We start from the raw sequence: 16,305 nt of genomic DNA, 5'->3' as shown, positions 1-16,305 counted from the left end.
ATCCTCCCGAGCCACAATGGGTATTGTGTTTCACGAAAAGAAAAGATAGAATAGTATCTGCAAAATTGCCTTTTCTTCCGAATCAATAGTGTAAAATTGCCATAAAGCTCGGTGTGCTCCATTTACTCACTAGCTGTCTCCAGCCTGTTTTATTATTATTATTATATTAAAAAAAAGGAAAGAAAAGCTGTCTCCAGCCTGTAGTCCTCCACTAAAAAAGACCAGGTTATTCAACTCTAACCTCAAACTAACCAAACAAGAAGCAGCCGCGTCGGCGAAGCCAAAAGAGAAACCATACTAGCACTACCAAGAGAGAAAACAATTTTAAAAGAATTTCGAGTTCGCGACAGCGAGAAGCAGAGCCGGGTCGCGGGGCCGCGGGCGGGCGTGCGCGTTAGCATGGAGAGCGAGACGGCGGCGCGCGGTGGCCGGAGCCAGCCGCTGGCGGAGGAGGCGGTGGGGTCCAGCCGCACCATGGAGCGCGTCGCGGCTGCGAAGAAGATCATCGAGAACGACTACCGCGAGCGCATGAAGAATCTCCGGGAGCGCAACGAGAGGTACCGCCGGCCTCCCGTCCCGAAACTCCCGATTTTGTCTATTCGGCCGCGTGCGGGTGTACCTGGATCTCGGGGGGTCGGGATGATCGAGGGATTGGGGATATCTCAGCGATTCGGGGGTTTATACTTTTGTCCTCTGTAGTTTCCGCTGCATGTCTAGCTTGTAATTCGGCGACTTTTAGGGTAGTTTGTTCTAGACTGTGGCTGTAGATTATACTGTGAGCTACTCCATCTTTGAACCTTTTCTTTTCTAGAATATGCATGAGTGTGCATATCATATACTCCATCCGTCCCAAAATAAGTGAGCTCGGACACTTATTTTGAGACAGGAGGGAGTATTACAGAAGAAAGGGGTGAAGAAATCAAGAAACCTCCACAAGGTTTACAACCGATTTACAAGGCTCTCACTAGCCACCACAAGATAGTTACATCACTATGGGATTACTCGCCGCTAGCCTGCCTACTCAGACCACCGAAGAAAAACTCAAAGTTAGTAGACCCGCTGATTTCCGTGTCCGTCCTTCAAGATTAATGTTCCGCAAGGCTAGTTGATGGGATGGGGATGCGCCGTCGAACACTATGGTGTTACAGTGTTCCCAAAGTTCCCATAAGCAAAGCGTGATAATCGCCTTTAGGTCTCTTGGTGAGCATTGAGCCGCAACCCGCGTGGTGCACCACTCCACCAACTCCACGTCCGCCACTGGAGTTTGGTTTGGCTCGTCGCAAGCGCTCCAAATCCATAGCCACAGGTTCTCGCAAAGACACATGTGAGGAGGATGTGGTTGATTGTTTCGACCTGTTGGTTGCAAAATGGGCACGTAGTTTGGTGTGGGAGTCCTCGGCGCGCGTCTGAAGTCCAGCAACGGTTCCGCATGGCCAGCCACGAGAAGAACCGGCCTATCTTTGAACTTTGGGACGTGCAATTACGGTGTAGGTTGGGGCGAGCTGATTCGCTGAGGGATTTTGGATGGTTGATAGTTACTCTCTCCGTCCCATAATGTAAGACGTTTTTCGACTCTAGTGTAGTGTCAAAAAACATCTTACATTATGGGACGGAGAGAGTATCTGTTAATTGGATTGAATTGTTGCTCATTGCTCCCGTTGAGCTGAGCATCCTTTGTCAATGAGGTTCTTGGATTGTAGCTAGAAGAAAACAGGGGCTTGTGTTGTCTGATTGTTTATGTGGAGAATTTGTCTTGACATATTGGTGTTTGCAGCGTGCAGACCTGAGTTTCTTGCTCCATGCTCACTAGTGCTGTCTTCTGTACTTTTTGGGGGTGGTTTGCCTGTTGGTATGCTCAGACATGCTGTAAGTTGGGTTTTAGGGCATCTCCAAGTCGGGCACCCATTCCGGCTGCAAATGTTTGGCCTGTCTGGTACATACACTTTTAGCCGTCCAACGCGGGCACCCATTCCGGCTGCAAATGTTTGGCCTGTCTGGTACATACACTTTTAGCCGTCCAACGCGGGCACCCATTTTGAGCCGGACTATCTGGAATATCCTAGCCTGGCCCCAAATCGAGGGGCGGAGTAGGGGAGTCCAGACATCTGCCACGTCAGATCCGACGTCCCGGACCCACGCCAAAAACCCTAATCAGTCCCTTCCCCGTCACACACCTCTCTCTCTCTTTCCATGCCCGACCCCAAGGCTGCTACCAAATCCACCTCGGCCGCCGCCGTAGCAGCAATACCACCACCACTGGCCTTTGCCACCGCAATGAATCTCTCCGGCCCAATGCACTTGACCTTGTCCAACATCTTTGAGGTGCTACTGTCGCAAGCACCCACGTCGGCCAAATCCGGAGAGTATCAAGCGGCAAGAGCGCCGCACGAGAGAGAAGGCGCAAGGGGCCAGTGCGGCGGTGTGAGCATGAGCTCGTCTTGCAAGCTATGCTGCTGTGCCGGGTGTGCCTGCACACGCGTCGCCCCACGGCGCCCCTGCCTACCACTACAGCCCGGACTCACAGCAGTCCCCCACCTCCACCCACTCTGGTCTCCCGTTCATCATCAACCTCAACATCGACTACAACTTCACCGAGTCATTGCGGCTCATCCGGCAGCATACACCACCGGAGGATATCTTCTCCGTAGGTGCTCGCACCCTGTTCAGCGGACCTCCCCCTCCTAAGCTCGACATCGGCCAAAGAGGTGATGATGTCCATGATCAACGATGGTCAAACGAACGGAGGAGTGGAAAAACAATACTCGCCGACGCCCGAGATGGAAGCAAAGAAAGCGAAGAGAGGAGTTGTATACACCACCAAGGAGGACGAGTTGTTTTGCTTGGCTTGGTTGGGCAATAGTGTTGATCCATTTGTCGGTGCTGAGCAAAGGGGTGCGATGTTTTTTAGGAAGGTGCCCAGCAAAGGGGTGTGACCTTATTGAGGAAGGTGCGTGAGTTCTTTCATGGCATGAAGAACTACCCACCGTATCATGCGGTGAAAATCGGTGATCGGAGTGAGAACTCCTTCAATCATCGGAACAAGTATTGTGGTGCATGTGCCCAAATCAAGAACAATGCACCAAGTGGCATGGGTATCGTTGAGCTTGTAAGCTTCGCTTCCCATAAAGTTCATCATATGATTTATTTGCCCTATGTTGCAGTGTTTTTCATCATGTGATTTATTTGCTTTTCTCGCCGGCCTCGCGGCGCCATTGTCCAAGAAAATCAAGGGTAAGCCATTCACCATGCATCATTGTTGAATCAAGTCGAATGGCCAAATCAAATGGAGTGACTTGGCCAATTTACTCAAAGCCGCAAACGCCAAAAGTGGTGCAACCTCCCAAATGGATGAAGTTGGTGAAACAAGCGGTGGAGTTCAAGGGGGACTTGCATTGGCAACCCGTGTACTGAGGTCGGGGGGGGGGGGGGGGGGGGGAGGAAGTGGGAGACCGAGAGGGCAAGGTGCAATCGGGCGACCAAATGTCGGAGAAGTGGGAGGACATCATGGACAAGAACGAGGTGGCAAGTGCCAAACACAATGAGCTCAAGGAGGAAAAGGAGGAGAGGTTTAAAGAGTTCATGGAGATGCAAGCAAAGAAGGTTGACATTGAGTAGAAGAGGCTTGCAGTTCAGACGGTGTGCGAGGAGTCCAAGGTCATGTATGTCAAGGCTGACGACTTGGATGCCGATGCGGCGTTGTGGTTTCACTAAATGCGCAGTGGAATCATTGCATGCTATGCAAATGGCGGTTGGCACTGATTCTTTCGGTTGCTTTTGTTTGAATTGTTGGATCTGGATTATGAAGTTTGTTTGAATTGTTTGTCATTTGTCATGCACAATTTATCTTCCAATTGTTTGAACATTGATGAAATTTGACTTAGCGAGAAAAAGAGGGCGGAGGAAGGACAGACAAGTAGGGGATATTTTTGTGATAGCCTTGAGATGCCCTTAGTGGCATGTTTTATCAATGTGCTTTAAGGAGTTCGCCAATAGTGGGTGGAGCCAGGATTCTGTCATGTGTGCGTGTAGGTGGGTGGCCATTGTGGTGGGACTTAGCGCACATTTGTACTTGACTGACTTGACATTGGACGATGAGTTTGACGCATTACTTACACTTAGTCAATTGATGGCACAAACAAAACAGATACAAGTGCCTGATCAAAGCCTAAACGAACAAAAGAGACGAAACATTGTGCACATTTTTGGTAGTTTAGGAAAACATTGTGTATTTGTGCAGTAGAAATTAGATTAAGTGCGAACTTGAAGTGCTCAATAAGAATATTGTTTTGGTGCCTTTTAGCCTCGTCCAAACAGACATTTAATCACATGGGATAAGTTAAATGGCTGGTATTAACTGCCACTGCCAATAAAAGCTACTCCCTCCATCCAAGTCTATTAGGCAACATTTTGGAAATCTCTGATACTTTTCATTGACTGGGTTTGTATCTTCAAGTAAAGAAGTTGAGTCCCCACGAAAAGGAAAAAGAGAACTTGTTGAGAGCGATCCACGTATTATGCATATGTTATAAGTAAAAAGTTAAAATTCTATACTTACTTGCTTGGTGACATTCCTATTAAAGATTATTCATCCGTGTCACTCTATTTTAGTTTCCTTATGCATATGCTGTGAAATTGCCGATCTCTAGATATATCTCCTGCAAAGTTTGTGGCTGGCTTCTGCATCTCAACCGCCTCAACACAAGCTTAAACCTGCACCACAAAAACCTTGTGCCTTCCGCGACATGCCCGATGTGAATGGCCCATGCAGAGGGCCGCCTACATCTATTCGTCCGCTGCCCCGCGGCGGCCAGAGTCTGGCGGAAGGCAGGAATTCATCGGGCTACAAACCCCTTGGAAGACATTTGGGAAACAACACCACCGGCAGGGCTGCCCGCGACCATGACGGTGCCCGTGAGCCTGACTACCCTTAATTTGGGATGCAAGGAATGCTAAAGTTTTCCGTCAACAAAACCTCCCCGTTGAGGATGTAACATGGAACTTTCTCTCTCCGACCTCTCTCCATGGCCTGGCGTGACTTTCTTTCCTCTCGATAAGCCTTGTACTTGCGGGATTACCCACCCAGGTGAAACTTAAAAAAAAAACTCCTGCTCTAGGAACACACTAATGTAAATTTGTCTACTCTCAACGTTGAGCTGAAAATCAACATATAGCTTTCTAACACTCTCTTCGAAGATAAAAACCAAAACAATCACAAACCACACTATTTCGAATGTAATTGTGCACATCAATCACGTACAAAAATTACGAGTCGTCACATACTCAAATGTAAAAGCGAACACAAATGCGAACTTTGTTCCTGTCCACGCCCTCCTGCAACTATACCTACATCTTCATTTCAAATTGCAAATCCCCTTGACCCAATCAAAGGAAACTAGCAGCTAGCTCCACAAGCAAGGATCAATGCTTTCACAGAGCTGCACACTGCTGAACACAAGCAATGACCCAATCAACTCAATAGACACGCGTTCCAAATATCTCTTGAAACCTCACTCATTCTAATTTAAATACATTTATTTTAATATGTCTTCATCCTGGTTTCAACTACCAAAGTCTAGACTATATGTTGTTGTATTAAATGTGAATGGAATCTTTCTCTTTCTTGTCATCTTTTTGCGCTCGTAATTTGTAGGGAGCATATATTCATCCTTGGGTCCATCACTTCATTTGGAAACATTGCCTTTTTATTGCTTACAGTGACAAGCTTATCACACACTGTCGTTTGCTTTTATTTCTATTGATACTAGAAACTTGGATCCATTGTACTATTGCAGACGCTTGATTTTGGAACAACAGCTAGCTTCTTCTCAAGTTCCTAGGGAGGAGCAGATAAAATTGATAAAGGAGTTGCAGAGGAAGGAGACTGAATACATGAGACTTAAAAGGCATAGAATTTGTGTGGATGACTTTGAGCTGCTCACCATCATTGGAAGAGGTGCTTATGGGGAGGTTTGCATCTTCCAGTATCTACAAGCATGCTTTTCTGAGTCATTTAGGCAGTCCATACTTTGTAATCCCTTTCAATTCAATTGTATCTTCTCAATAAATAGTTGGCATTTGCCAAATAAACATAGTATGCAAACACCAATACTGGCGGCGCCAGTTGGTTGCATGTAGCATTTCCTAGATCTATTGGCTCTAAAATTCCTGATGGTTAAAGTACAACTGTTTGTCATGCTGGAGCTGCTGATCCCTGTAGGTTATAACTTGATTTGTTGTTCTGATAGGTTCAACTATGCCGGGATAAATCCTCTGGTAATATTTATGCAATGAAAAAACTAAAGAAGTCTGAAATGGTTGTCAAGGGTCAGGTATGCTTAGAGTACTGTACTGCTTGTTTTGCATTTTCTTTTCTTTTTAATATTTGTGGATATGTTAGAACATTTTTGTTTTGATATATTTTGATGCTAGCCACCAAAGCAGTCTCGTCATGTAAGAAGTAACAATGATAGATGCCATGCTAGAGAACTCAAAATGGCTTGTACCTTGACCTGTGTGTTAAGTTCCGACTGAATTTATTTGATGAGATTGTAGAGTAAGAGTATAGGACTGCCTTTCATGGATTCCTTTTTTATAACTGTGACACGGATGTTATAGATAACACGTGGTTCAGATTGTAGAGTAGGACTGTCGGTCATGGTCAACTGTTATTTTTCTACTCTACAATTTTTTTTACCTCAATACAATTTTTGATGTACTGTTGTTTTCATGAACTATTGTTTAATGCGAGAGGCTTTGTATGTTAGTTCCCAGATTATTCTTTTTTGCTTTGAATTGAAATATTTTCAACTATTATTACAGGAATATTTAGTAAGTTTAGTTTGCACTGTTCTTCTTTTTGGAACTAATATTTTCTTTACATCTATTAGGTGGAGCATGTTAGATCTGAAAGAAACTTGCTGGCTGAAGTTGGTAGCCACTGCATTGTGAAGCTATACTATTCTTTCCAAGATGCTGAGTATCTCTACCTTATCATGGAGTACCTTCCTGGAGGTGATATGATGACCCTCCTCATGAGAGAGGATACCTTAACTGAAAATGTGGCTCGATTCTATATTGCTGAGACAGTTCTTGCCATTGAGTCTATTCATAAACATAATTACATCCACAGGTCACATACTTCCGAATCTTATTTGCATATGCTATATTCTATATATGTTTATTCAAATCTATTTTTGCTTTATTGCCCTTACAGGGATATTAAGCCTGATAATCTCCTTCTCGATAAGAATGGACACATGAAGTTGTCAGATTTTGGCTTATGCAAGCCAATTGACTGTACCAAATTGTCAACCTTGAATGAAGATGAACCTATGACTGATGAAAACCTTAGGGAGTCCATGGATATTGATTACTCTCTCTCTGATACAGCAAATGGTAGAAGGTGGAGAAGTCCAAATGAACAGCTTCAGCATTGGCAGAAGAACAGGAGAAAATTGGTGCGTGCTTGCTTACCATATCGAGCATCCAACTAGTTACATACAACTCCATTTGTTTTTCCTTATTCCGTGGGCATAAATTCTCAACATCATTTCTCAAAAGGGAAAAGTATCGCCAAACATTTCCATTTTAAATGAATTTCAGGCATTTTCTACTGTCGGTACGCCTGATTATATTGCTCCTGAGGTTTTACTGAAAAAGGGATATGGAGTTGAGTGTGACTGGTAGGTTAAGAATTTCATATTCACATATTTTATTCCTTGTTTTGATCTTCAAGGCAAAAAATTAAACCTGTCTCTTGTTTTAAATAACTGTTGTATGATTGCTTAATTTTTATTTGCATGCAGGTGGTCCCTGGGTGCAATCATGTATGAGATGCTTGTTGGGTATCCACCATTCTATTCTGATGATCCAATAACCACATGCCGAAAGGTTTGTTTTCTGAATAATCTATCTATAACTGAATCGTTAAGCCCGTGCAGTTGCGTGTTGTATACATGTAAATTTGGACATGCCATTGCAAAGTTTACAGTAAAATTGCAACCTTTACAGTGGCATTATTCCAGTCTTTCCTTGTACTTGTAACATATCCTATGAGAGTTTTCTTTGTGGTCAAGATCATTACATTATCTAGTGAGTTGGAATATGTTGCAGATAATAGGATCCCGCCAACTGGTGGTGGGATAGAGCTCTTTTTTTTAAGTGGGAGTTATTATCATATAGTTCTCTTCTTCCACTGAGGGTGTTTAAACACACATCATCATTAGCCCCACCAAAAAGGATGGATATAAGTTTTTCCTTTTTTGAATGAGAATTTCATGGCATATTCTATTTGTTATAAGTCTAACGCACATTGACTGACTTTCATTATGGACGTCGATAACTGCCACACGTGTGGCAGGAAGGGAGACGCACCACATGTCTCTAATGCAAACAGATTGCCACGTCATCGCATGCATGCATGTAGGAATCTTTTTGGATTTTCAGTTTTTAAAATGTTTTATCTCTTAAACGAAAAATCCGATTGAAGATCCGTTTTCACCATTAAATCTCTCGCGACGAGATCTTCGAAACTAGATCCCATGTTGATATGTTTTGATGAAATTTTTTTGATTAAAAGTTGCCATGTCTATTGCATATGAATTGCCATGGTGTTTACACTGAAGTTGCCATGATATGTTTCAGCTATTTTCTTCTACATTTAAAAGTAAATTTTGACATTTATAAAACGGGGAATTAAGAAACTAGACTTGCCATGAACCATAAACTAAAATTGCCATGATACATGCACGTAAAATTGCCATGGTTCATACAAAAAATAATTTTCATGGTCAAAGTACTGGAGTTGCCATCATCAAAATACTAAAATTGCCATGATCTACAAACTAAAATTGCCACATGGCAACTTTAGTTTAAGCCCTATGGCAACTGCAGTGTAAACATCATGGCAACTTCTGGGCAAATTTTTTTTTTCGTCGAAACATATCAACATGGGGTCTAGTTTTGAAGATCTCGTCGAGACGGATTTAATGGTGAAAACGGATTTTTAGTTCGCTTTTTTATTTAGGAGATACAACATTTTTAAGCCGAAAACCAAAAAGATTCCTGCTGATGTCATCTATTCATACGTGGCAAAATGAGTGGTGATGGAGGCGTGTGGGCGATGTGCAAACGCCCACACGTGTGGGCGTTAGCTTTTTCCTTCATTATATAACAATGTATTTACTGCTTGAGGGTTATACTGATTTTGATTCATTTTTTTAGGACAGTCATACTGTAGTGTAGTGGTTTAATTTGATTATCTTAGTTATTGTAGTTTAGTATGGAGCTTATTTTTAGCTGCACGTTAAATTTACTGAAAACATTGCTACGCATTTGCTATTTGTGTTGTTGTGCAGGAACATACAAATTTTCAGGTCCAGATCACCCTAGTCGAATGAGGTAGATGAAATATAGTTAGCGAAGTAGTTCCTTGCTAAAGGCTTTGTTGTTGTTGTTGTTGTGGAAGTAGTTCCTTGCTCTGCAAGGTTTGCCAAATGTTACTAGCCTTGATTCTCCCCCATGTGTGGAAGTGTGTAAATGGCAAAGTTCTTTGGTCTTTAGCTTTAAATTACTCCTATGCTGGCATGATTTGAAATCCTGGACTACCTGTCTTTGAATTTCATACAATTGACAGTGAACTTATGTATTTTGGTCTCTTTTTCTGGGTATAAATAACCTGAGAAAGATGAGTACCCATATTCTATAAGCGCTCCCACTTTCTGTTGTAAGTACTGCACTGACTCTGCTCTACTACTTCCTAGATTGTACATTGGAGAAGCTATTTAAAATTTCCAGAAAATCCAAGGTTGTCTCCTGAAGCTAAGGATCTGATTTGTCGGTTCTTATGTGATGTTGACCACAGGATTGGCAGTGGAGGAGCAGATCAAATAAAGGTATTTGTCTCTCAAAATTATCTGCTGTCTCCAGTTGCAAATATAAGTTATCTTAAAATCCATGCTGGTAAAACATTTTTTAGATTTAGTCATCCATATACAAAATAGTACCTAAATTGGCTGGCTGAAATTGGTATTACTATATATCACGAAATATAGTTGCATACTCCTGTGGACTCGTATTAGGGGCAAAAAAATATCAAAGAAGGGGAGTTAAAGAAAGAGAAGGAGAGGCTGCCGCATGGCCGGAAACTGTGATCACAAGGACAGATAGAAACATGGATGAGCAGGACTAGGTTTCAGATAATACTCTTAAGGAAAAAAAACTGGGATTGTCAAGTCTGTCCAGGAATTAGTGAGATGAGAGTTCAAATCAGAGTTGTGTTTGTGTTCAGTGGGTACTATATAAACCAGGTCCTTGTTTGTAATAACAATCAGGTCTTCTAGTTTCTATTCCTGACCCCTCTGAGTCTCTATCTAATCTCTGCTGCCCTTTTAATCGCCGGCAATGGCGCCTTGATGCAGAGGACGAACTCGTCCCCTTGTGTCCCACCCCTATACATACATACGATTCCATCCGAGTATTGCTTGCATATGTTATGTTTGTTACACTCAATTTCTTTTTCTTAGGCTCATCCTTGGTTTCATGGAGTTGAATGGGATAAGCTTTATGAAATGGAGGCGGCGTTTAAGCCTCAAGTAAATGATGAACTGGATACACAGAATTTTCAGAAGTTTGATGAGGTGAGCAAATTCTTTTGCATTAGTTTGCTGTGTGTTTGATCCTTTAAACTAGACTGACCAGGGACCCCCTGGTGGCACTTATTACAGAAGACAACCCGAGCACCCACCCTGTGGTTTGCTTCTTTAAATATTCCCAACTTTCAAGAATATTTCGTTTCATATTCAATATGTAATTCTTTCAGCTCCATATGCTTTTCTGTCGTGCATAAATTATACTTATCACTTTCTTTCTTGTCTTCAGGTAAATCCCGCTCCAGCAAGAACAGGTTCTGGGTCCTCAAGGAAGGTATGAATTTATGAACCCTCAGATTCGACAAAACTACTCTAAAAACATGTTCAGCCTTGTATGCCCATTTTTGACTCATCTTTTAGACCACATGATATTGTTGATAATGACCACGTGATATTGTTGATAATATTAATACATTCATAATCTGTCTTTTTAATTCCATAACGTTGTCATTTTGTGTATTTAATTTAACCTATACGTGGAGAAAAGGCAGGGTAAGCACAAATATGTCCGTATCAAGGTTATCCATCATCCTACCCACTCCAGCTCTACTAATTAAGTGATTTATTATCCTGCAATCATTGGATTGTTGTCAGTACTGCTTAGGAGTAACGGACCGTGTAGGTTCACCAAACTATTCGGTTTCTTATTTCATGACGTATGTGCCCCCCAAAATTTGCCATAGAATGTGTTGCAACTTTGCAAAACATTTTTCATGAAGGCAGAGTTTGTCTTTGCAATGATTATTGTAGCTATATCTAGCCAATCATGATTTATCTATGTGGGATGGGGTGGGTTCTTTTCCTTGTCCATGCCTAGGAATCAATTTCTGTCTTGTAATAAATTACACACCTTTTGTTTTGCACTTCAAGTTACTGAATCATCTTCATCAGTGGTCACATTTAGATGTCCATGGATAGGCATCATTTCAACCTTTGTAACAGACTACATGCCATTATTTCTTTATTTACTCCGAAGCTCTTCGTCATTTTTTTGAAACATTATTGCAGATGATTCCTAATTCTAAAGACCTTAGCTTTGTGGGCTATACATACAAGAACTTCGAAGCTGTGAAAGGTTTGCGTCAGTCTGCAGGTTTGTTTCCTTGTAATCATTAGTCATTTCAGATGATTTGCTTAGTTTACTATAACTGGCTGATACACCTCCCCTCCCTCCCTAAAGCACACAGTTTCTTTTAACCTTTATTTTGCTATTTGTTCCCAGAAGATGTTATGGTGAGATTCCTGTTTTGTTTTCCTTTTTCTTAAAATAGTTTACGAGCAAATATTGGGCGATTTTTTCTACCATGTACCGGCTAATTCATTGAAAAACAAAAACTCTGCTTTTAGATAGCTGTACTTGGTGTCTATACTTGCCAACCCCCCCTTTACATCAATGTTGAAAATGGGTCTATCTTTCCCAGATTAGCTCAATGGTAGAAATAGGAACTGCTCATTGCTTAGTTTTGCTCCTTTCAGCTCGGTAGTAATTGCTGTTTTTCAGTCCACTTTACCATTTCTGTTGATTTTGATTACCTGTTGGATTGTTTTTTTAGCACAGCTACATTTTCATATTTATCATGTGTTGCCACCGTATATGTTACTATGCACTACAGCAGTGCATGTGCGCATTATGTCAGATTGTTATACTGCCTTCACTTGCAACAGCTTATGTAGACATAAACGTATGCAGGTCTGGGAAGAAGCTCCTCGTTTACAAGCCAGCCTAGTGAATCTGCATCTAGTGAGTATTATTTCCTTTTGTTGGCTTGTTTGTAAACATCTGGCTAGAATGCCCCTTGCTTATGCCATTTTATCTTCTTTGAACCCTCACGATCCCAGATACAGCCGACATGGATTCATCAGCAGAACCCAATGGAAGCGAAACACACATGCGCACTGTTTCGTCTGCCGATCATATGATGCAATAAGCAGCCCTGATTGACTGAAATCCCCGTCCCTACACCAGCATGATTCGCCTTCAGTGATGTGGCTTCATCCAAAGCGATCTGCTTGTTTTTAGTCAGTCTCGCGCTTTACTTATCGTTGGTGAGCATTTTGTTGTAGGTGTACAAATTAGTCGGTATGCAACAGAGCATGTGCTGGGCTTGGTCAGATATGGTGCTGAGCTGCTTGGTTGCCCAGGTTGGCAGGTTATTGCCTTCCTTGCGGCAGTTCGTAGCCCGCCAACGTATGATCATCATGGAGTAGGAGAAGAATTAAAGAGACAGTATTTGTGGTAGTCTAGCCATTGTTGCTTGCTGCTGGATGTTTTTTCTTTTCAGTTCTAACTGCCTGATACTTTGATATGCATCGGATAATTATCTGTTGGAACTTGCACATGAATGCTTCATCTGTGGATTAAACTGAGTTTCCATATTTTAAATGCCCAGTGTAGCCGGTGACGTTTCTTCATTCTTTTCTAGAGTGATATTTCTTCATTCTATAGGGTTTATATACATCCAACGTTAGGATCAACACAACAACAAATTATTGACGTTCTTTTCTCTTGTACCTCCTCCGTTTCTAAATATAAGGCTTTTTAGAGATTTCAATACGAACTACATATTGATATATAGACGTATTTTAAAGTGTAGATAAACTTATTTTGCTTCATATACAGTATATATTGGAATCTCTAAAAGGGCTTATATATATTTAAAAGTGTGTATATATAAGAACGGAGGGAGTAGAATACACCATGGAGATCTGTACCTTTTTTCCTGCAAGAGAGGAAGAGCCAAGCGGCCAGCACATCACTTTTCGGCTCACAACACTACACATGCAACGACAACAGCCTACAAGGACTTTGCCCAACTGGAAAAATATCAGGTGCTACCGGCCGTAGGTGATACTGCGATACTACGAGACTAGTTGGGAACTAGTGTGTGTATTTCAAATGTCTGCGTGTTCACGGACACGGATACGGTAGTTGACCATCCAACATCGTGTCTCCAAACGTTTGCGTGTATTTCAAATGTATATTGAACAAAAAGGACGAATTTCATACAAACTGGATAATTTTTATTTAAATTGGATCAAATTAATAAGAAGTTTGACATATTACATTAAACAAAAATGAGTATGACAATTTTTTTCACATACCAAAAGTCAGCCAATGGTTTCGTCTTCCACGTCCTACTTTTCATCAGTGTTGCGGTCGTGGACGTCGCCCATCGAGGTGAGGTCCACGTTAGACATGACGGGCCGGCTCAGTGGTAGTTGCGGCCTGGCGGAACGATGCAGAGTTGTCGACATGAGCAGCGTTCCCGTCTGCGATCGCCTGCGCCGCCTTCACTGCAAGCTCCTCGAATAGGGCGTCACGCTCTGCCTCCATGATGTGCAGCTGCCACCACTCACAACGGATGGCGCAGGCGCTATCCGCATGGACTCGTACATCGCACACTGCTCATCCATGAAGGTTGGATTCTCTACGACCATCACCGCGACGACATCCTTGTTTGCCCGCTCGCCCTTGACCTGGCCCTCCACAAGTCAGTGCTGCTCGACGAGCTGCAGATTGTATTGCTTCTCATCATGTAGCTCTAAACATGGAGACCGGCGGCGCTGGCTGCTCCCGCTCCTCCTCCTTTGCCACGACGTCCCCGATGTGTACCCGCACATGCGCCATCGCGAAGCCGGCAACCGGCATGGACTCAAACTCGTTGTCGGACGCTTCCTCCAATTTTCAGTTGTCATCTTTCGAACTCTCCTCTAGCGAACTCAATGACAGTCTAGCCTGTATGCGATGCGCACACCGGGCCTTCTAGCCGTTTGCAAGGGCCCGCCGTCTCGTGCTTCTGCGCCGACATGATACACTTGCACATCTTGTTGCCGCTCGCCGTCATTGCATCGAAGGGAGGAAGGTTGTGAGCAGAGGACGAATGGAAGCGAAGGTAGTGCAGTTTCTGCAATGCGCGACCATGCTTATATATTGGGCGCCAGCTAGGTGAAGTGCCGGTTTGAATGTGGCTGTCACATCCTAGCTAGTTCATGCATTAGAGTGTTGCATCATGTCTACATTTCACAGAAACTTGAAATGGGGATGCCAGAAACCCCCAGCACCCCCCTGAAACAACTAGGGTTTACTAAAATTCTTCTCAATGAACCTGAAATGCCCTCCATAAATGTTCACCATCTTTGGTTCTGGCTAAAACCCCTGCCAAAAATGGTTTCGTATTTTTGGAGGCCATCTTGGATTTTTGCACAAGCCACAAGTATTTGCATTTGGGCATTTTTAATTCTATAAATAATTTCAAATGCCCAAATAATCTTGAAGGTATTTTTAGGCTGTTGAGAATAATTTCAAAGGTGCCTCAGAATATTTTCAGGATTTTTCCAAATGAAATAGTATTTTTACTATTTCAAAACACAGAACAGAAATAATAAAAAAAAGAAAGAAAAACAGAAAGCAGAGAGACTCACCTGGCAGCCCACCTGGCGGCCCAGCACTGTGCTGGCCCGCGCCAGTCAGCTGCCTGCTCTCGCCAGAGCAGGCAGAGAGGTGACGCCGGCGAGCGCGAGCTCGCCACCGCGCCACCTGCTTGCCGCCCTCGCCCGTGGATGCGCTGGACGACCCCTTCGACGCGCCCCCGAGCCTCTGGACACCGCCATTCTCCCCCGTCGCCTCTCCCTCGCCTTTCCCCCACCATGGCCGACGCCGCCGCAGCCACCTCGCCGGAGTAACCGCGCCCACCGTCGACCTCGCGCCATTCCACCGTGTCCAACAGCTCCGCCGTCGCCCACTCCTTCGAGCAAGCCGAGCCCCGAAGCTCCGCCACCGACCTCGCCTTCGCCGCTCACCGTCGGAGATCCCCTCCGCCGTCGCCACTGCAACAGCTTGCCTCCGACCTCGCCGTCCGCTCCGTCGCAACCGCCGTGAGCATGGCCACCTTCCCATCCTCTCCTCTCTCTTTCTCGAGCTCTGTAGCCACCGCACGAAGCTCGCCCGTACGCGCCGCCGCACGAGCTCGTCGCCGACGAGGCTCCGGCCATCCAAAGGCCGCCCCACCGTAGCCATTAGCTCCACCGCAACGCCAGGGACCTGTAGCGCCATCGCATGTCCCTCGCCGTGCTCTCTAGCTACGGTTTCAACCACGCCCGTACCCCGGCAGCCGCACGGCTCGTCGCCGGCGTCGATTCCGGCGACCCCGAGCTCCACCACCACCACCAGTCGACGCGGTTCGCCCCCAGCTACACGTAGGTACTCTCCGCCGTCCTTTTGGTCGCCGGAGGAGCAATCCCGCACTCCACCGCCGCGTCTGGACGTCGCCGGCGGCTAAACGCCGGCGAGTCAGCGTGGTTTGACCACAGGTTGACCCCCCAGGGTCACTGACAAGTGGGGCCCGCCTGCTAATTAAATCTGGGTTAGAGTTAAAATTAATCCTAATTAGCTAATTACCTAACAGTGACACTGACACAGGGGACCCACACGTCAGGTTTGACCTGGACGACCCCGTTGACCTGCTGACGTCACACTGACGTCAGGCTGACGCAGTAAAGCATTACTGGAATTATTCTTATATTGGAAATTCCAGAAATTATCACAAACTTCAAAAAATCATAGAAAATAATCTATAGCTCAGAATGAAAAGATTTATATATGAAAAATGATCAGAAAAATCCATTCTATCCATATGTACTGGTTTCATGCATGATT

The 16,305-nt window shown here is 44.1% G+C and overlaps 1 protein-coding gene across 2 annotated transcripts; it reads left to right on the top strand.

Moving 5' to 3' along the window:
• Nucleotides 1-200: 200 nt before the first annotated feature.
• On the top strand, nt 201-13,032 carry LOC109755161 (uncharacterized). 2 transcript variants are annotated; one of them, XM_020314045.4, is made up of 13 exons: nt 201-557; nt 5,793-5,967; nt 6,246-6,329; nt 6,888-7,129; nt 7,214-7,457; nt 7,603-7,682; nt 7,806-7,890; nt 9,762-9,893; nt 10,524-10,637; nt 10,879-10,923; nt 11,658-11,742; nt 12,340-12,390; nt 12,489-13,032. In XM_020314045.4, the coding sequence occupies exons 1-13, from the start codon at nt 400-402 to the stop codon at nt 12,575-12,577; spliced, it is 1,584 nt and encodes a 527-aa protein (XP_020169634.1). In that variant the 5' UTR covers nt 201-399; the 3' UTR covers nt 12,578-13,032. The 2 variants fall into 2 exon arrangements, with proteins under 2 accessions (XP_020169634.1, XP_020169635.1); XM_020314046.4 differs by having other exon boundaries at nt 250-557; nt 5,793-5,953.
• Nucleotides 13,033-16,305: the final 3,273 nt, after the last annotated feature.

The sequence above is a fragment of the Aegilops tauschii genome, chromosome 1, assembly GCF_002575655.3.
Source record: "Aegilops tauschii subsp. strangulata cultivar AL8/78 chromosome 1, Aet v6.0, whole genome shotgun sequence".
Classification (NCBI taxonomy): Eukaryota; Viridiplantae; Streptophyta; class Magnoliopsida; order Poales; family Poaceae; genus Aegilops; species Aegilops tauschii.
The sequence above is the reverse complement of the archived record's forward strand: the minus strand, read 5'-3'. Positions and strand labels throughout refer to the sequence as shown.

Bases quoted from the DNA above. Each gene is read 5' to 3' on its own strand.
- LOC109755161 (XM_020314045.4), top strand. From the start codon at position 400: ATGGAGAGCGAGACGGCGGCGCGCGGTGGCCGGAGCCAGCCGCTGGCG. The intron at 7,458-7,602 runs GTGCGTGCTTGC...AATGAATTTCAG, and splicing joins AGAAGAACAGGAGAAAATTG to GCATTTTCTACTGTCGGTAC. The intron at 7,891-9,761 runs GTTTGTTTTCTG...ACTACTTCCTAG, and splicing joins CAATAACCACATGCCGAAAG to ATTGTACATTGGAGAAGCTA.